General features: G+C 46.0%; 1 protein-coding gene across 9 annotated transcripts in view; it reads left to right on the top strand.

The window, feature by feature from the left end:
* Window positions 1-17,776, top strand: part of LOC135241745 (UPF0606 protein KIAA1549L-like) — a 74,508-nt gene extending 56,732 nt beyond the window's left edge. For 5 of the 9 annotated variants that reach the window (XM_064312380.1, XM_064312377.1, XM_064312379.1 and 2 more), the window contains 8 exons: window positions 4,539-4,669; window positions 6,310-6,434; window positions 7,424-7,695; window positions 11,148-11,280; window positions 14,434-14,531; window positions 14,844-14,992; window positions 16,124-16,275; window positions 16,996-17,776. In XM_064312380.1, coding sequence (XP_064168450.1) covers window positions 4,539-4,669; window positions 6,310-6,434; window positions 7,424-7,695; window positions 11,148-11,280; window positions 14,434-14,531; window positions 14,844-14,992; window positions 16,124-16,275; window positions 16,996-17,262 — 1,327 coding nt within the window. In that variant the 3' untranslated portion in view covers window positions 17,263-17,776. Of the gene's footprint in view, window positions 1-4,538; window positions 4,670-6,309; window positions 6,435-7,423; window positions 7,696-10,349; window positions 11,112-11,147; window positions 11,281-14,433; window positions 14,532-14,843; window positions 14,993-16,123; window positions 16,276-16,492; window positions 16,568-16,995 lie in introns of those variants that run through there. The other 4 variants (XM_064312381.1, XM_064312378.1, XM_064312382.1 and 1 more) reach the window with 4 other exon arrangements.
* The last annotated feature ends 3,754 nt before the right edge of the window (window positions 17,777-21,530 follow it).

Below are 21,530 nucleotides of genomic sequence, written 5' to 3' on the forward strand. Positions count from 1 at the left end.
ATGGTAAATGGACTGCATTTATATAGCGCTTTACAATTGATGCCTCTCATTCGCCAGAGCAGTTAGGGGTTAGGGGTTAGGTGTCTTGCTCAAGGACACTTCGGCACGCCCAGGGCGGGGTTTGAACCGGCAACCCTCCGACTGCCAGACAATCGGTCTTAACTCCTGGGCTACGTCGCCCCTATCATGATTCAGGAATCCTAGTTGTTTGGTGTATTAACAAATGCTGGACATTTTATAGTTTATTTCTCATGGTCCTGGGTCAGATGTCTCACAGTAGATATTTCTATCCATTATTCATGCGTTTTTTTTCTACCTGGCACTGGTTTATGTTGTAGTGAAGAAGAGGGTCCCTTTTCATTTCATGTCTACAGCATCTTATCAAATTCCTCAGATTAACTGACACCTTTTGCTTATTTTTAACTTTTACTTATTGTTGTACTTTTTCCTTTTTTTCTCATTCTTATTTCGACCAGCATCATTTGGCAGTGCCAAGGCTGATTTGAATATTGCACCATGTTGATGTCTACATTTAATTCTGCTGTTTGCATATTTTAGTCTAGTTCATTGTGCTGCTACTGTACTGTTGAGTCCCACACTTAAGAATTTCACTCACCTTTATGATTGTGTTAGTTGTGAAGTGACAATTAACTTGACCTTGAACTAACGTTAAATGGTCAGCATATAACTGGCTTGTAATAAGCCAGAACTGTCCATCTGGACTAATGGTATGGCATTATGGGTAAAGTAAAGCAGAAAGCTAAAAGGCGCTGAAATTGGCCAAAGTGTAGTGGGAAGAGAGATGAAATGTTTGAGCATAATGGATTAGGCCAGGAGTTGCTGGTGTATGAAGGACTGATTGTGTTTAAGCAATTGGGGCCTTTGCTTTGCTTTGAGAAACTTCTCCAGTGACCATGAAGCCAAGGATTTATTTTCTCCCACCTTGAGAACTTCCTCAATACAGCCTCGCCTCTGAGAGAGCCCCCTCTTATTTTGTCTGCCTTGTCTTATTTTGTGTTGTGTTGACTTTCCCAGTAACATTATCCATCACACTTCCTTATTCCAGAGTTCTTTATCACTCTATCACTTTGCACTGTAGTCTATTCCAGTGTGGGTAAGAACCTTGTACGTCAATACAAATATAGGATTCCACCCTGTGAACCCCAGGCCTAGAATTCAGTCTTTTAATCTGAAACATCACAACATCAGCATAGGATTGTAGGCCAACTGAGTAAACTTTCTCTGAGTGCGGTATGTCTTCGTTTTTTCTTGTTGTTTGAAACTCTTGTGCGGCTGTACACAAAATGAATTATTTATGGGGGAAAAAAGATCTCCTCATCAGTTTGAAAGAATGAAGTTTGAGGACTGAAAGGTAATTAGTCTTTGTCAACAGCAGCAGGATAGAAAAACATCCCAGAATAGTTTACATCCGTAGACGTGGCAACACATTTGTCGCATTGTTTTGCTACACAAGAACACAATTTTGCCACAAGAGTTTTGCCTTAAAAACTTTTTTACGACCACAAACAATAAATGATCTTGTCCTATTATTATTGATCAAGGTAAAAAAAAGATTAGAGACATGTAAATATATTTAGCTGCACAAAAACTACACGTCCCAGAGGAAAATAGCCTTCTAAGAAACAACTCTATTGCTCATTATTATTGTGGGTCAGGATGGGAATTTGTCCGAACTAATGGAGTGAAACTGATCTCCTTGGTTACTAAACAAATAGCTTCCTGGTGTTCTGCCGGCTCAAAGATCACCCTTTCCTCGGAGACAAGAGCCCATAAACGTGCTAATTGAACAATCGAGAAATAAATTAACGTGCCTCAAAATGCTCGATTTTTAATTGCCTGCCACAAAACTGCCTCCACGCCAGTTCCGGAGGATCGCCGTCGAATGCCAGTCGGCGCCTTATAGACCGCGATAATGAACGTGTCAGTTTTCCCGGCCTTCGTTAGCCTTCCGTTGGCGCTGTCGCGATTGTCTGTTAAATCCTCCTGAGACGCGGCCAAAATTTTTTGAAATTACTTTTATTTCTTTAGACGATATACAAGTGCAGGGCCGCCGTCATGGAGGGGGGGGGGGACAATTGCCAGGTACTGGATTGCGGGGGGGGGGGGGGGCAGTGGTCTGTGAATGGTAAATACCATTGCCCTGGATGGGGGGAATATTTTCAAAAATATTCTTTAATTTTCTTCTGAATGTCCCTCGTAGTGTAGGTTTCAGCGTAGTAGAATTTATGTATATGGGGCTTTTAATTTAAGACCAGAGACTTGCGTCCCCTACAGGGGACAAACATGAGTAACCGGGTCTCAGGAGGATATAGGCATACTGTAATAGCACTGAATAAAGATTCACCTCAAATTTACTCTGGAGTTGCTGGTTCGACTCTATTATTATGACAGGTGAGCAAGCCTTCGATAGTGCACTTTGCAGTGTTGTATTCAAGACTGCCTAAAGCAAGACCAGCTGAAGTCCAGAGCTAACTGAGTCTGAGGAAAGTCTGAGATCAGGGCAAAATCAAGACCAAGACCAAAGAAGTGCGAGTCCATGCAAGACCATGCCTGGAAATCTAAGATAATGCAACGATTAAGAGAACTAAAAATATACTGTGTTCAGGTATTTCAAAAGAAAATATGGATTCTTAAGCATTCAAAATTCAAAATGATTTAGGGAATTACTATAAAACAGATGGCAACTGGAAATCAGTTCATCTTTGGCCTGGCAGCTGGTGTTGCACTTTTTTTTCCATTTAAAATTAATTGGTTAATATGTTTTATGATACAAGTTTGTATTCATTGGTTGATGTTGTATGGGCACTACCTAGTATGACAGAGCATATTATCCCAGAGATTTTTGGGACTGATTATTTTTATACATTTTTTTGCCATTTTCTCCCCAATTTAGTCGTTATCCCAATTCCCCCTGTGTATCACTGTCCTGGTCGATGCGCTATCCTGTCGGACTGGGGAGGGTGTAGACTGCCACATGTCTCCTCCGCTATATGTGGAGTCGCCAGCCGCTTCTTTTCACCTGACCGCGAGGAGTTTCACTGGGAGAGCGTAACGTGCGCGGAGGTTCACGCTATCTCCCCCAGATCCCCTCCCTGCTGAACAGGCGCCCCGACCAACCAGTAGGAGTCGCTAATGCAACGATCAGGACTCATACCCTCACCGGCTTCCCACCCGCGAACGCTGCCAAACGTGTTCGTAGGAACGTCTGACCAAGCCGGAAGTACCGCTGTCGGGGATTGAACCCGGGTCTCTGCGGTGGTAGGCGAGCGCTTATACCTCTACACTACCCAGACGGCCCGGGACTGATTTTTTTAAAGATCTTCGCGGTCTCGGAAAAAAAAACGAGTCTGATGTCCAAGTCCGAGTCTAGACCCAATAACAACACACAGAAGACCGAGACAAGACGTTCTGCCTCGAGACCGATCTTGGATGGCACAAATGTTGCTCTTTGTTTACAGAAGCCGTGTGTGCCAAGGTCGCTCATTCCTCACTATTATGTTGATACAGTCCCTTCAAGCTCGCGAGTTTGATCATTTAAAAAAAAAAAAAAACCTAACCTAAGAGGTGAGGATTACAATTGTGAAAACAATCGGCAATAAACGTACGGTAGCGGCAGCCCGGTGTTTGCCTTGATTGTTGGGCCGGGGACGTGTTTAGCACCCGTGGCTGGTTCGCGCTGTGGATGTGACGCGGTTGGATGGCTGCAGCTGAACGGGCGAGAGGCGGTCCCAGTCTGTAAAATGCTCGCGCGCAGGTCGCATGACGAAGGAAAAGCTGAGAATGGGGCTACAGACGTCGTTTGGATCCGTCGGTTGAGGGGATGCAGCGCGTCCTTCTGCTCGTCTGACCAATTTACGTTCGCTTTTCTCGAACCCCTTACCGGTCATCGCTCTTGTACGTACGCTTATAAAGGTTTTATTTGCGTGCCGTCCGTCCAGCGCACTCATAATAAAACACGTCCGTTGAAGCAGATTTGCTGTCGAACTTACTGCGTGATGTCAGAGAGAAGTATGCGTGTCCATGTGACTTCTATAAGGAACTTAACTACTTAACTACTATTTGTATTTTTTCCATAGACTGCGTTGTTGCCGTTCTCGTTGTAAGTGTTAATCAGTTTAACCTTCAGGGTCCAAGTTGAACTATGCGGTTGTTCCCTGCACTTGGACCGGTACTTCTCTCTAAGGGTTTTCGTCATACTTATTCCTGGTTATGGTTATACACTTTTGTTGTAAGTCGCTCTGGATAAGAGCGTCTGCCAAATGCCTGTAGTGTGATAATGTAATGTAACTGTATGTGCGAACGCATGCTAATTTAGCCGTTCCCATTAGAGAGTCTTTGTGATAAGCCAGTGCAGCGCTAGCTGTGCGCGTGGAAGCGCTTTCCGCGCAGGCGCCGCTGTCGGCGCGGGTGAGGAAACCGCGGCAACAAGGGCCCCGGTGACGTCACCGGGCCTGCCGGGGGGGGGGGCGCGTATCCACGGAACTCACCGCCGCTCTTGTTGCTATGGTTACTCGCAGCAGGTTGCCTAGCGAGGACGGCTCCGTCATCAGCAACGAATCAGGGAAGCTCAACTCCGGCAGGGGATCGCTGGTGCAGAAGGTCCCGCCGCCGCTGAAGATGACAAAGGAGGAGGCGCGCAAGAGGACCGGTGAGAATTTCGGCGACCGGTAGACCCCTCCCCTCCCCTCGCCTCAAACCCCTCCCCTCCCCTCCCCTTCCCTTCCCCGCAAGAGGCTGTGGGCTGCACAGCTTGGGTCATCGTGACCTATCCCTGCTTGTGAGCAGCAGTTTGCCCCTCCCACTTCCCCAAACGTATGTATGGCAAGTGCTGCAGTTCACCCCAAATGACACATTCAAATTGAAGGTCGCCATGGAAGCAGCCCAGCTGTGTGCTGACTTAGTTCCCTTGTGAAGTAGAAAGATCCAGTATATTAGCTTTAGATTTGTCATTCTTTGTGACTTTTGAAGGTTGTTCTAATAATAAGTTCAGTGTAACCTCGTGGGTACTGATGATGTCAATACTGCGATATTCTGTGCTGTTTCACATTTATGAAATGTGGAAACTTAATTGAAATGTATTGGAATTCAAACTTAAAAACATGTCGAATAATAATAACATTGAAATATTTAGAAAAATATTCTGGCCAGTGCTTTGGTCTCAGTAATATCTGTATCTGAGTATAACCAAGGGAAATAAAAGGCAAAATGGCATGCACTGGAAATATATTTGGGGTGCTTCCATGCATTCCAATGTTTCATTAAATTTATCGCTGTATAAATTTCAGTATCTGTGAATATATTTGTGTGGCTCAGGGTTTGGCTCTCTGTGCCTTTTCATAGCCGGGAAGCTGCCCGTTCAGCAGGGAAGGGGGAGACAGGGCCTCATGAATATGCATGGGGCAGACTCTGCACTAATGTGGTGGAGCGTGTCCCCGGGGGCCTCCAGTCTGGGGCGCGAGGTGCTTTTAGGTGGCAGGCCCGCACTGCCCCCCCTCACCCCGAGACAGACAGCCTCCTCGCGCTTCTCTCTCACGCAGAACTTTGTGGGGTTTTTTTGGTTTCACCACACATGATATGTTCTCGCATTTATTTTTCATGTATTCAGTTTAGAAATAGAAATTAAATCGGTAGGATTTTGAGTCCATATACTTGTCCAAACTTAATCCAGACCCTCTTTAGACAGTGTTCCTCTTATGTTGTTTTCAGACTTCTTGATTGTGCTGTTTTTACATTACATTACATTTATTTATCAGACGCTTTTATCCAAGGCGACGTACAAAGAGTTTTTAACACTAAACCCTGTAAATGAAGCTTCAGTGGGTCTTTATTTACCTTTTGATGCACGTACTGTAGTGTTTCAATTAGCTTTCTTAAGTAGAGGCGTAGTAGCGTTCCAATAAATCAGCTTTAGTCATTTGACTGCTTCTCCCTGACATCTTTCATTCAGGATCGTTATATTTCTCTGAGATGCAGTTACTGAGACCAGGGCTGTGTTGTCACACAGAAATGAGGAGAAAAGGCTTTGTCCTTCCCCACCAGTGTCATCTACGCTCCGCAATGCTTTTAGCGTACGATTAGCTGTGATAGAGTGCTTCCAGCTCCACACAAGGTACATGGTCTCAACTTCCATACGAACTGAGCTGAATTAACTTTGACATTTTTGTGTGCGCGTGGCCGGACCCTGGTAGAATGAGCCAGGCCTGCTGCGTCGCTTGTAGTTTCTCTGTGGTGCAGCAGAGGGCGCCAGTCTTAACCTTTGACGGAAGGTCTCGGTTTTTTTTTCGGCAGACCCCTACGACACGTCGTCCGGCTCCCTGCAGCTCATCTCCATCAAGCCCATGGCGGCCCCGCCCAGCTACTCGCACCCCGCATCCTCCGACCGCAGCCAGGACTCCGCCATCCTCAACGGAGAGGTGCGCTCTGGGAAATCGGCCCCGTCTTCAACCTCGCGTTTCGTTCTGTCGACTCTAACCTTTGAAAGGAACTCTTGACTCGCGAGTAAACGCGAGCGTTAAAGTTTGTTTTTGCGAACTCGGTTCGTCGAGTTAATTTTAGGGAACGTTGGACTCGCCGAATTGCCATTTGTGAGAGGGATAAAAATAACAGTTCTCGCTTTTAATTGTTGGTCCGATTTAAGGCCGATGTTGATCGAATCCCAGCCAGTGTGCATAGTGTGTCTGGTGACAAAGTGACTATATTGTTTCTATCAGCAATCTGTATCACTGCCTTTTGTTGTAAGGAGCATGTTAAAGGAAAGATTCAGAGGAGTTGAATCTGTATATTATTCTTACTGTGATAGTCATCTATGCCCAAAATAGCTTTATTTAAGGTTAGAGATTGAATCTTTTCAGAATTCTGTTATGCTTGGCAAAACCAGTCTTGACATTCAAATAGCTACAATTCCCAATAAATGTTTCAGCACCATCTCAAAGGTGTCATAGGTAATGACTTTGCAGTGAAGTATGGGAGCTTGAGGCAAGAGAAACATGGAACTGGTTGCCTACATTGTCCTTCTAGATAAAGTTATAGAAGATGAAAGAACCAACTGCTTATAGTAATCATACAAACTTAGCTAACCCCTATATAAAACAATCTACTCATATGGCTCAGTCTCTTTTAATCCTTTAAGGTGTAGGATCACAAATGCGTATGTGATTAGAATGTTCGCGACCCAGCATTCTAATGCTGATGTAACAATCACTACTAGGTAATTGAAAAGCGATGGAGTTCTAGAACACTTAGAGTTAAAAAAAAAATTCTGAAAAGCCCACTCTTCGAAGGGATGAGGAATCAGGGGTCATAACGGGCATGTCCTGCGGTATCGCAGATGGGGATTTGGAGCCTACGTGCAGGGTGCGGTTCGGTTCCGGGCTTCTGAAACTCTGCTCCCGGCTCCCCGCAGGTGAGCATGGCCCTGAAGCAGAAGTCCGACATCGAGCACTACAGGAACAAGCTGCGGCTGAAAGCCAAGCGCAAGGGCTACTACGACTTCCCCGCCGTGGACGGCAGCGGCGGCGGCGGCGGCGGCGGCGGGGGCGGGGGCGGGGGCGGCGGCGGGGGCAAGTCCTACGCCCTGCGGCAGATGCACGGGCACCACAGCGTCCAGCTGGACATCGGCAGGACCCCGGATCCCGAGGAGGAGCGCGCGTCCACCTACGTCAAGTCCAGGAGGAGGTGAGGAGCGCGGCGTGGCGGAGGTGCCTCCAGGGGGCGACGTGACGTCCCCTGTGCCGAGCGCGCGATGTAACAGCCTCAGAAACGCGCGCTCTCTGAGTGATGTAAGCGCGGTTATGATGTGATGCGCACGCGGCCTTTGCGGCGTCGGTGTCATTTTGGCGTGACGCGTACACGGCTTTTTGCGGTGTCGGTGTAACTTTGGTGTAACGTGCGTACATCCTCAGCGTCGTCGGCGTGAATTTCGGTTCTGGGGAAAGTCCACACTTGCTGACGTGAACGGTTTGACAGCGGTGAGGAACCCCAGGAAGTGGGTGAATTTCTCTAAATTTTGTCTAAACTGGCTGGGCGTTTTATATTCGCTGCCTGGCTGTTTGCAGTAAGCCGCTGCCCTCTGCCAACTGCAGTAGTGCTTTCAGCGGTCCGCAAAAAAAATGAAAGCAAAATGGCTGCTTTTGTCAGCTTGGCACTCATCTGGACAAACGTGCAATAATTACCACAATTTAATCATGTTATTATCACATTATGTCATTCTCAGAATTATATTGTAGACGCTAGGGCACACTGCAGCCTGTCCTGTAGACTGTAGAATGTTCTAGACCCAGCCCCCCCCCCCCACTCCTTCCCGACACAATGTCTGGATAGATTTGAGTCAGATCGCACCGCCGCTGTCGTTTCTCGCTCTCCCATAGCAACAAGCAGTCTCGCGCGCGAGCGGGCTCTTTGTTCAGGTAAGGCTTCCGCCGTCAGCTTTGTGTTGGCGGGAGGGCTCGGTTTCTAAATCAACTGTCCTCTTTTTCTCCGAGCCGTTTTCCCCTGTTTTTTTTTTCTTTTCTTTTTTTTTGTCTCTCCTCCGCGTGATCGTTTCTTACTTTTTCCTGAAGGGAAAAAACGCGCTGCTTCAAAAAAAAGCGCTGTTGCCTTATAACCTCCTTCTTTTTTGCGAAGGAGCCGCAACCGCGCCGACTATAAGTCCCGCGGCCTGTCCTCCCCGTTGGCCTTAACGAGACGGTCGTTTTGAGCGGGGCAGCGCGCGTGCAGGGTCGGATTTGTTTTGTCGGGCCGGTCCTGTCGTTCCTCTCTTATAGTTTTTGCAGCGTCAGAAGACGTTCCGTGGAGACTAGCCCTCGCAGCTCGAGGGGGGGCGGGGGGGGGGGGGGGGAGTCTTCCCCTCGCTCCCAGCCGGGTCGCACGCGGCGAGAACAGACGCACGCGAAAGCTGAGGAAGGGTGTTTTCATCTTCTCTCCCTGCAGTCCACCGCGGGACCCTCCGGGGGGGTTTTTTTTTTTTTTTTTTAACGATCGCACGTTCGCGGCTCGTTCCTCTTGATTTACCGCGGCGGGCTCGGGAGGAGCAGGAAACGGCGGCGTGGAAAACAGGAAGCCACCTGCGGGACGGGCGGGAACAGCGCGAGACTTCGGGAACATGGCGGGGGTGGGGGGGTGGGGAGGGGGTGTACCGACGCAAACTCACCAAGCTTCTTCTCTGAACGTCTGCTCTCTGTCTTCTGCACAAGCACTGCCGCGCACTACAATGGGGGGTTTGTTTCCCAGGCGACCGTAACCAGGGCGATCTTCTCTGATAGGGCTGTCCTGGTTTATTGCCCCTCTGCTGCCCACTTGGAGGCTTATTTAGAGATTTTGTGCACCATTGCGATTCTGGAGCTGCTTCTCTGGAGCAGAGAAGAAGGGGAACAAGTTAAATATACAGCAGTGGCAACCTACCCTGTTCCTGGAGATCTACCCTCCTGCAGGCTTCCGTTTCAACCCTAGTTTGGCACACCTGAGTCTACTAATTAGCAGCTCAACATGATCTCTAGCTGTTGAATGAGGTGTGCCTTTGTTAGGGTTGGAGTGAAAGCCTACAGGATGGCAGATCTCCAGGAACAGGGCTGGGAACCACTGATTTTCAGGATTCAGCTCTGCACAGGATCAGGTGAAGTACGAGATGATGATAATGATGATGATGGTGGGTATGATGAAGCGGTGATGATGGTGACTTTAACCCCCCAAAATTGACATTACGGTGATGATGAAGATGAAGAAGATGATGATATTAATAGCAAGGATATTAATAGCAATGGTGATGATCATGGTGACCTGACTATCACGGTCTTGACATTATGTTGAGGACAGTGACGATGATGGTGATGACTATGATGGCAGTGATGATTATGGTGATGTCAGTTATGACGATGACTTGATCGCCTGGACTTCATGTAATGGTGTGGACAATGGCAAAGATGGTTATGACAACGCTGACGACGATGTTGACGATGGTGATGATGATGGCATTTATTGAGATGATGATGATTGTGATGATGATGATGATGATGAAGACTGCTTGATTGCAGACTCACAGTTGGGGTGATGATGATGGTGATAGTAATGATTGAGGTGATGATGATGATTGTGATGATGATGATGATGAAGAGTGCTCGATTGCAGACACATGCAGATGGAGTGATGATGGTGATAGTAATGATTGAGGTGATGATGATGGTGGTGATGGTGATGATGATGATGATGATGATGATGAAGACTGCTCGATTGCAGACACAGATGGAGTGATGATGGTGATAGTAATGATTGAGGTGATGATGATTATTGTGATGATGATGATGATGATGATGATGAAGACTGCTCGATTGCAGACACTCGCAGATGGAGTGATGATGGTGATATTAATGATTGAGGTGATGATGGTGATGGTTATGATGATGATGGTGATGAAGACTGCTCGATTGCAGACACTCGCAGATGGAGTGATGATGGTGATAGTAATGATTGAGGTGATGATGATGATGGTGATGGTGATGATGATGATGGTGATGAAGACTGCTCGATTGCAGACACTCGCAGATGGAGTGATGATGGTGATAGTAATGATTGAGGTGATGATGATTATTGTGGTGATGATGATGAAGACTGCTCGATTGCAGACACTCGCAGATGGAGTGATGATGGTGATATTAATGATTGAGGTGATGATGGTGATGATGATGATGATGATGATGATGATGATGATGATGATGATGAAGACTGCTCGATTGCAGACACTCGCAGATGGGGTGATGATGGTGATAGTAATGATTGAGGTGTTGATGATGATTGTGATGATGGTGATGATGATGATGATGATGATGAAGACTGCTCGATTGCAGACACAGATGGAGTGATGATGGTGATAGTAATGATTGAGGTGATGATGATGATTGTGATGATGGTGATGAAGACTGCTCGATTGCAGACACTCACAGATGGGGTGATGATGGTGATAGTAATGATTGAGGTGATGATGATGATTGTGATGATGATGATGGTGATGATGATGAAGACTGCTCGATTGCAGATACTCACAGATGGAGTGATGATGGTGATAGTAATGATTGAGGTGATGATTGTTGATGATGGTGATGATGATGATGATGATGAAGGCTGCTCGATTGCAGACACTCGCAGATGGGCGCCCCGGCGTATCGGAGCCGGCAGTCGCTGAGCAGCCCGGGTCCGAACGCCACGGAGATGGACCTGCTGGTGATGAGGGAGCGGAGCCGGAGGGGCGTGCGGAACAGCGGCTACGACGTGAGTCCCAAACCCCCCCTACCTCCCCCCCGTACCCGCCAGTGCGTTGTTTCATCTGAAAAGGTCAAAGGTCACCTGGGGGGCAGCGCTGGGCAGGCTTGCTTCCGCTTGCACACTGCAGAGCTGCAGTTTAATCACCTGCAGCTCAAGCAAGGATGCGCTGAAGGCACGAGCGTGAATTATTGAAATCTGAATATTCATTTGGAGTTGTTAAAAATGTATCATGCTTTTTGGTGCATTTTTTCCTCTGGAAAAACAGCCAAAATTCTGTTCTTGTAATTCATTATGACAGCCTGATGGCCTGCCGTGTGGAGTGGGGGGGCAGGAGGGTAAATCGGTGGGGTAGTTTTACTGAAGACCTCTGCGAGGGGCAGGTTTTGGCTTCTGACACTGACAGCAGCGCGAACCGAGCCCCCGCGTGGCGGTTGTGGCGGTCGATGCGGCGGCCTTGCGGTTGGGGCGGCAGCGGCAGCTGGCGGAAGGGATGAGCGCCGGCGTGGACTGCGGCCCGGGGGGCGAGACCGCTGCGGATCCTCGTCTCCCACTGCCGCTGCGGCGGGGGGGACTGATTAATGTGGCGCACTGCGCTCCGCCTCCAGGGGCTCCCCTCTTCTCACACAGGAGGAAGAGCGCCAACAGCTCTTAGCAATTTATCATGGAGAGAGAGAGAGAGAGAGGGAGGGAGGGAGGGTGAGGGGGGAGAGAGAGAGGGAGGGAAGGAGAGAGGGAGGTAGATTCAGGAAAGGAGAGAGGGAGAGGCAGGGATGGAGAGAGGAAGAAGGAGGGAGGATGTGAGACAGAAAGATGAACAGAGAGGTGAGAGAGGGAAAGAGGGGATGAGAAATGCTGAGTGAGTGAGCGAAGAGCAAGATAGAGAAAGAGAGTGAGCGTAAAGCCAAGAGTGGGGACACCATAGACTCACTTCTCCTCTCCTTCAGCAGTTTGCTGCAGTGCTTTATTACTTCTCTCTCATTTTCTGGATCGTTCTCCTGAGCACTTAATCCGGGGCAACTGACAAATAAGCAAAAACTCAGGCGCAAAACTGTCTCCCCCAGTATGAAACCAGAGGAGACCCGGCCACGCCCTCCACCAATCAGATCTGCCTCTCGTGCCCCCGGCCTCCTCCTGCTGAGGTCACGGGATCTGAGTCTCGCTCTCCGCCGTGAAGGGGCGCTCCGATCGCCCCACCCGGGGCGCTGCCCGGCAGAACGACTGTAAATCACGGCAGTCCCGAGGCAGAGGGCTCCTGGCGTCGCGGTGGGCGAAAGCGCTTGGGTTTATGGGATACGGGCCCCCCCAAGGGTTGGCCGTAAAAACGCGCCCGTGAAACCCATCAGCTCGCCCCGTCCCGAAATGGCTCTGTGGTGAACCCGGAAACATTGGCAACCGAACCGTTTAACACCAGGGCGCTTGGGGCGAGCCTCGCCTCTTAAAGGGTCGGCTCACAAGCTGTACAAACTGCTTTTACTGCGGTTACTCGAAGTGCTTCCTCTTGCTGTTGACTATGAGCCTTCGACAATGTCCCTCAACCTCTGTATTGTTGTGAAGCCGGCAGATCACCAGAAACTCCGGCAAATATCTAAAATATCTTTCAATGCACAATGTAAATCACACACGAAAATAAATCACCCAAAAAGTGTACTATGCCTTTAGTGGCTCCACCGTGTATATTGGGGCTACTGAACTCCGGGTCCTGCGTGCTGCCGTGTCTGCAGGTATTTGCATTTTCATTGAAAAGGATCTACAATATAGCAGAATGTGTGCGTGTGCATGTGTTTGGGTATGTTTATATGTGTGTGTGCATGTGTTTGGGTATATGTATATGCATGTGTGCATGTGTGTGTGTGTGTGAGCTTGTGTTTGGGTATGTATACATGTGTGTGTGCATGTGCGTGTGTGTGTGAGCTTGTGTTTGGGTATGTGTATATGTGTGTGTGCATGTGCGTGTGTGTGTGAGCTTGTGTTTGGGTATGTGTATATGTGTGTGTGCATGTGCGTGTGTGTGTGAGCTTTGTGCCTGGACGTGTGTGTCAGACAGACGCAGAGCTGATTGAGGAGACTGACATGGATGGTCTCATGAGCACCGGAGGCTATGGCAACGGCAGTGGAGAATGGCAGGTCAAAGGTCACTCGGGACACGTCCGGACCGGAGCGTCTTCAGCCACGCAGCTTGCCCGTTTCACTAAACAAACGGACGTGGTTGCTTCCCAAACAGTAGACCGCCTGTTTGCGTATGATGCGGGATGCTTTTTGTGCAGATGCGATGTAGCTGAGCAAGCGCATGCTCATTCGGCACTGAGCTCCTGGTCTCATGTGAACATCGTGCTAATGTTAGCACGTTAGCACTCACGTAACAGAAAGCGTTTGAAACCAATTCAAGCGAATCGCAGAGCGAGAGAACACATCCTCTGACTGTTTGTTTCGGAGGAACAATGTGTGAAAGTGTATGCCCTTTTGAACCGATCGTTATTATACCCTTGTATATTACAGTGGTTCCAGAGGTCTGCGCTGATAATTCAGTTTTGGTTTTCTCCCAACAATGAAACAAAGCTGTTTTCTCAGTGCCAGCAGGTAGACGTTGAAGTAATGATGTATGACAACACAATAATTTCCATTGGAAACGCGGCTACACCATGCTCCTGGCCAGCCTGCTGTCGTACCTTGCGTTCGCTGATGTTTTGTTGACCCCGTTTCTTGCTGAATCAAACCTGAAGCATTGCTGGCCTACCGCTAAGGCAGGTTGGTGTTAATGCCGCCACGGACCACTGTCCCGGGGGTGCTTAGTCTAACCACCAGGTGGGAAAATTCTCGTTGTAACCTTCGAGCAAAACCATTTAACTTCAACCACAGTGTTGGGGGGGGGGGGGGATTAAGGACTTTATGAACAGATTGTGGAATGTGTGAAAAAAGGGGAAAAAAAGAATATGCCCTGTAAGACTTCTTGGATACGTGCGTCTGCTAAGCAAATAAATGAGAATAATGTAAAGTCGGACTCGTTTTGTGTCTTAATAGAGGTTTTTGAAAGGCTGTCTCACGTGTGAATCACCTTCGCCCTCTGGCTGTTGTGGTGAAGCTATGGTTCAGTTGGATTTTAACTGGATGGGCTAAGTTGTGTTGAATGGTGTCTTTGTGTGTTTGCTTGTGCACCTTTAGGCCTTTAGATTCGCTCAGCTCCCTGAAATGACCATGGGATCACCACCTCCGCCTATACCCCCAAGAACAGGACCCCCTCTCGTGACCTCTCTGAGACGGTAGGACCTCCTCTGATTCACTGTCCCCAGTGAATTTGGTGCTTCCATGAAGTCCCAACACAAACAGAAACTCACCATGATGTTCCCAAAGTAATATGAATCTTTTTTTGTCTGAACTGATGATGTGTTATATGTCTTAGCATTTAGCTTAAACATGAAGATCAGTGGCCTTCACTTGTTTGTTTTGTTCTTCCGGTGCCTTGCGTATTTTGCAGTGCTCCGCTTTGCTTTTTTACGTGGGTTGCTGCTGCCACCCGGTGGCTGCAGGTGTGTAATGCAATGCTGGAGACTTGTGATTTTCCCCTTCCCCAGCTCCTCCTCTGACATTGGGCCCAAGTCCAGGACCTCTGAGTGTTCTGTCCCTGAGATGTCGAGCACGCTCGACAGCGACCCCTATGGGCCGCTCAGCAGAGTGCCCCTCCCAGCCATCACTGCTGATCAGTCCCTGTCACACTACTCAGGTAAGAGTTCGCCCCTGTGTGAGCAGTCTTACCCACCCCCTTCCAGACAGCATTAAGACTAGGGTCTCCTTCCAGTCGCTTATTTTACCTCTATGCATCCATTGCTCGCATCCTTTGCTTGTTTCCTTAGCTCCAACTAAGGGGAACGCAAGCAAAAAATGCGAGGAAAGGACATCAGGACTAGGGAATTAAGGAAACATGTTTTTGGCAAATTGAACATCCTTGTTCAGTCAAGCGTCAGTTTGAAGCCACGTCAGTTACAGACATGGCAGATGGGAAGAGGTGGATCCACAGGTTGATCATTTCCACATTGCGTGTTCCAAAAGGATACTTCCACAAAGGATGTACTCGTGTATCTTCACTGAAGCATCCTGCGGGTGCCACCTGGCGCCTCACTCCTCCAAGGAGCATTTAATGTATTGGAATGTTCTTAAAGATGGCGGACCTTGATTGATTTCTGGGTCTGCCCATGTCCGCGTAGACCAGGACGGATAAAATAAGCGCTCGGAAGGAGCCCTAGGAGTCCAGGTCTGGTAGCGTTTCTCCCATTCCCAGACAATGACTCATGATGACATCAGCTTTTCATGAGTGTTGCAGGACAAGGTGGGTGTGTGGGTTCTTTAGCCAATCAATGGCCTGAATTAATCGCTTGTGTTGAAACACACCGTGAACCAGCAGCCCTCCAGGACGGGAGTTTGACAGCCCTGGGCTAAATGCTAATCGGGAGGCAATGGGGAATGTATCAAAGCAAATATTCATTGTGGTTGGGCAGATGATTGCCCAGGTTGCTATTATAGCCCAAACGGCTGCGTCTTGTGTGTTTAAAGCCAAAAAGCACACAATCTGACCTGAGAAAGACACAGTGATGTTGAAACACTGACTGCTACCTCCACCCAGTTCCATTAAACTACAAGTATTTGCAGTGTTGCCCTGTAAACAGGCTTTCTAAGGTTTTCCCAGTTTTAGTGTTTTTGATGGTTCTCTGGAAAGTACGTGTTTTAGATGGGTTACCTATAAGCATGGGACTCATACACATTTTTAATGAGTGAGTGTGGTCCACACTGAGGGAGACCAGATGGGAGGCTGAGGGAAAGGTAGCTGATTGGCTGGTCACGTTGTCGATCTGCGCAGGAAACCCAATCACGGCAGTGTACGCCATACCAGCCAGCCGGGCCGGCTACACGGGCTACTTCGCCCCGACGCCGCCCTCCTCGTACCGCAGTCCGTCCTGGATGTCTTACCCGCCCGAGCCGGAGGACCTCACCCAGCAGTGGACCGACCTCGTAAGACCGCGCCCCAATTCTGCATGCGCTCACTTTTCAAACTGTTTTCTTTAAATGACAAGGTGGGGGGGCGGACCATTCCTTCAAAACGGGCCACCTTGCCCCGCCCCCCCTTTGACCTGTCCTCTGCTCTTGGCCTCCTTGTTTGATTGGAATGTTCTTTTCCTGTTTGTTTGCTTGTTTCAACCAAATGCCTTCATGCAGTGTCTTTTTGCAGAACCAGTGTCATTTAGAAACCATTTGCTGAACTGAATTTATCGGTGGCGTTGAGTGGACACAGCAAAACACCAGGGTAGTTGAGCACATTTCTTAAATGACCATAATGCCTTTCTTTCTTTCTTTCTTTCTTTTTTGAGTCTGTTATTTGTAACTGTTAGCAAATCACTCACATCTCATACTCGGATGAAAAATAAGCCATTGCAAAAGCTCCAAGCTTTTTGTTTGACTTTAGACTCCATTTTCTGATCGTGAAATGATTTCTTTTTATTTATTTTTCGTTTATTGTGAATTCTGTTGTGTGTAAAAGTATTTATCATTCATTTTTGTGTATGAAATACCAGTGTGAGAAAAAAAAAAAAACAGTTACCCCAAATATGAGATGATACAATAATTATTATAGTGGTTAAAGAAAGCATATGTGTTTGTGTAGTAATTTATCTTTGGCTATTCAGTGCGATTCAGTAGTGACGCTTGCATCAATGTCTCCAATCAATGTTGTAGGTACCCCTGCCGGGGTACACAGAGGCTTTCCCACACCCTCGATACCCCCAGAGCAGCCCGGTCAGGCTGGGGTCGTCTGCACGCGGTGTCCCGGACCCGCCCCCCACGCCCTTCACCGCGGCCTCTCGACAGAGCCCGACGGACCCCGCGGACGCCCCCGGCGCCTCCCTCGCCAGCATCTCCACCGTCGTCCTGGTCAAAGCCATCCGCGAGGAGGTGGCCAAGCTGGCCAAGAAGCAGACGGACATGTTCGAGTTCCAGGTCTAGCGCCCCCGGGGACCCGGAGGCCGAATGACATGTATTTCTAACATACTCTTGAGTCGAGGCCAGGACTCCAAGTGGGACAAAAGCCACAAACTTTTTTTTTTTTTTTTGAAGTTCTTCACTGAAAATTTATCTGTCCTCTTTTTGTCGTTCTTGGAAAAAGATGACTGGGTGGGGGTTTCTTTACACTTTTACTTATTTTAAGAGAGGCAGATGTTCATCACAAGCGATCTTGGTTTCTGAGTGTGTTTTGTTGTCGTCCTGTAACACTGTAGATTTCTTGTTGAGAAGCTCAATCTGACAAACTGTGTTTCTTTTGATTTTGCCGGTTAATCAAGGCAAGAGTCCTGTAAAGGCAAAAGCATAAACAAAATCTGAATAAGAATACACAGGAAAATTCTATGGGAAAGATACATTACCTGTGCTTTTTTAACCTGAGCATATTCATTTAGAAACACCCTGGCATTTTGAATTTTGCCGAGTGGTTGTTAAAAACAAAACAAAAAAAACAGAAAAAGGCACACATTATGCATCAGCTGTTTAAACTAGACTTTGTACATTATTTGTAAATTACAAAAAAATGAAAAGACCAAAAATTTTGATGATTAAAAAGAGTATAATTAATGTACAGTAGAGTGTATGAGAAATTAAGACATGGACATGCACCTGAATGAAAGGTATTGTTGATTATCCAGAAGATGCAGTGTTGAAGCCCACATTGTTGATTTTAACTGATTATGTTGACCTCCACAGTATAAAAAATACTATGAACTATGCAATGATTAGAGTGGTCTCACTCTACGTTGCTTTGTTTCATCTGGTCTGCTGCATGAGAAAAGTGTCAGACTTGCTACACAGTATACCGCATCTGTCTTGTGCGTCATTAAATAAGATCAATCCATTTGAAATAGTTTCTCGATTAGAGAACGGATTTCAGATGCACGCGGAGGGGGATGGGCTTCTGTGAGAAAATAAACAACCACTGGCAAAGTGTTTGGTGAATGTATCAAGCATTCACAAATCAGACCTGTGAGAGCCGGTGAGTTGGTGTGTTGTGTTCAACTGTCCAGCCATTCAAATCAAATGTCCAACTGTTTCCTGGATTTCGTTAAATATTCCAAGACTTTTTTTGTCCGGAAACACACAAATTGAGTTTTAATTGCATATGCGTGTTACGTGACATGCGCGACATAAACTGCTAGTAAAACTTCAAAAAATAACAGCTCTCGGTGAAAACTCCCTGTCATTGTTCGTGCTGGAAATTCCTCCTGTTCCACTGACAGCTTCGATTGTTATTGATCGCAAAACAAATGGTATGAAGAAGCTACTGGTGCTGAATGTCTGATGTTGCTGGAAACGACTTCGCTACGAAAGATCATTTGTTGTTAGTCTAATGGTATCTATCACAGTAATATTCTATGGTTTCTTTGGGCTGTTGCCGTTTCCGCCTGGCGCGCACATACACGTACACGCACACGCAATTTACAGTACGTGTACATCCGAGTGCGCAGGAGAAATGTGATTAAAGTTACCGTGGACGACTGAATTCAATCTCATTCCAACAGTCCGCTACATTTATGATGTAGGTGATTTATGATGTAGGTTATTTCTATGTAAATGCAGTGCGGCTTTATTTTGTGTGTTTAACGTTCAGCTGATTCAGGTGACTGAAGGTATTTGATGTGCTAACACAAGCTTTAGTAGATGCTTGGTAGCAATGAAAATCTAGAGTCTTGTAGGACCAGGATGCATATTTTTGGTTCTGGTTGTGAAGCAGAAAACAGAAACCTAAGACTCAAATTCCAAATTGTTCTCTCTTTGTAAATTTATTTGGTGTGTTGCAGCTGGATGAAAGACTATGGGGAAAATAAATCACAACTAAAATACTGAAAATTTTAAATGTAGTTTTCTCCTGCTACCAAGTTTTCTGATGTATTGCTTTGTCTGATTTTTGTTATACATTTATCAAAGTTATGTCAAATTGTCATTATTACATTTATGAATATACTATGTGCATTATTACATTTATGAATAAACTATGTGCAGATAAACATTTCATTTGACAGATGAGTAAAAGAGGAATATTTTTTAAACCAAACTCTAGTTTGGACTGAAATTTCAGAAATTGAATTATTGCCAGCATTCATAATTTCTCATGTCACTCTGCTACTGTGAAGTGATTTGTTTCAAATTGTGAGATACAATTGCAGTTATTTTTTAAATATGGAATCCCTGACAAAAAAGTGTACTCCTATATTCATCTGGTTATAAAAATATTAAACCATGCCTCTGTGTGCATCATGCTATGGAGTGCTGTCTGTCCTTAAATACCTATTGGCACGTATTTTAGAAATTATTTTTTTGATGCATGCAGCCCTGGGCAAAAAAAGGGTTTTCACAAAAGCTTTTGACAAAAAGACTTTTGTACGTGTGGTATTTTTGACAGTCTGAAACATCCATAGTTCAAGCATTAAGGTTGACAGCGAATACGTCATAAGAAATTGTGAATGTCCTTCGTAGCATATTGTTTTCATGTAAGTGATTGTACTCTTGTTCGTACGTCAGCCAGCTGAAATGCACTTTATCTTCGATTCATAATTATTTAGGTTGACAGTCAGACCAGGTGGACTGTATCATTGTACAGAGTGTCTTACTATACTGATCATGGGAGTTGGAGTTTGGGGGACAGTGTCTTGTATTCTGAAACAAACTGGTGGGAAATTGTCTGAGAGAGCACACCACTGGACATGCATTATCAATGCAAAGGTGAAATAATAATTTCACAATATGAAATATTTATATAAGACCACAGCTGCTTGCATCAGTGCAATTTACATATCAGTCTCTATGATCAAGTTACCATGTCTGTAAAATACATAAGCATTCTGTATACCTTACACATTTGCCAGAACCCCTCCATTATAGAAACGAAATGTATTCTTTGTTTGGGATTCAGATTACATCTTCTCTTAGGACCCGTCATGGCAAATGGACCGTTTGGTGGCTGTTCCTGGTCACGGTTTCCCATCGGACATTTCCTTTGATCTGTCAGTTTAAATTATTTCCACTGATTTAAATTGTTTTTTTTTTGGGGGTGGGAACCGTATTAAGATACTTGAGACATCCAGGTTAAACGTTAGCTTTAAAGCCTGGGCTTTTCATCCTCGACTACAACGTCTCACAAGGAAGAACTAGATCTAATATGTAGCCTGTTGTGAAAAACTGAGTCATCAAGAGTACTGTACTTATAAACCAGCCAAAGTGTGCCACTGGTTCCTGAGTTATGTTACCTTTTCATTCAATTTTGTTTTTATTCTCTATTAACTTTTAAAAATCACTTTCATTCTCAGTACATCGTTCACACACTGACCATATGAAAATGAATACTCTACCCAGACAATTATAAACTAGTGTATATATGAAAAGTATTATCTAATTGAAATCAAGTGTTACAAAACATGTTGGTGGCTTCCAGGTTTTGTTTGCTGATTGATTGAAATCTTGGTTAATGACATACATTTGCCACCCTAATGATGGTTGACGCTATCTGCATATGTATAGTAAAAAGAAAAGTCTTCTATTTGGTAATAAATGTGGACAGACTTAATTTGTATAAAGGAACACCTTATTCTAGTGTTGGGTTATAATTACATTTATGATGTCATTTAAAATCCAGATTACATTTGGTTTGAATCAATAATAATTGAGCCCAATAAAAGTGTTCACATAAGTTGATGTGATGACTCATTTGTTTGTTGAATGCCCTATTGCAGATCTAAGAACAGATTAAGATAGAGCAGAACTCTAGATATGGCAAAAACATGCATTTCTGAAGAAAGTTTAATTAGGCCTACTTTTTAAATAACATGTAGTTAGGCTAACAAAATGCATGCATTATATACAGATAATCTATGTGTGAACGTCCTTTGGAGAGACCCCAAGATCATATCTGGGTCTAGTAGTTTAGAGCCCGCCCTCTGTTAAGATACTGGAACAATGCCACTTTTGGTATTCAACACCGGGGGCCTTTGAGTCCACGCACAGAACGTGCAACTTCAGATAGATGGAGATTATTAAGTCTCGTGTTATGACAGGCAGCCATATATCAGAAAGGGTTTTTATGGTAAAAGCTCTGTGACCTCATGTCTTTCGTTTTCGAAATAAAGTTCAATTTAATATAATTTTACTAAACTGAGAACCATGACAACCGTTCGGCGGTCGTGATTGTGAAAGCTTAAACGTTAGGTACACGGGGTTCAGTTGTCAATAGC

The sequence above is a fragment of the Anguilla rostrata genome, chromosome 16 (assembly GCF_018555375.3).
Source record: "Anguilla rostrata isolate EN2019 chromosome 16, ASM1855537v3, whole genome shotgun sequence".
In the NCBI taxonomy this organism is placed as follows: Eukaryota; Metazoa; Chordata; class Actinopteri; order Anguilliformes; family Anguillidae; genus Anguilla; species Anguilla rostrata.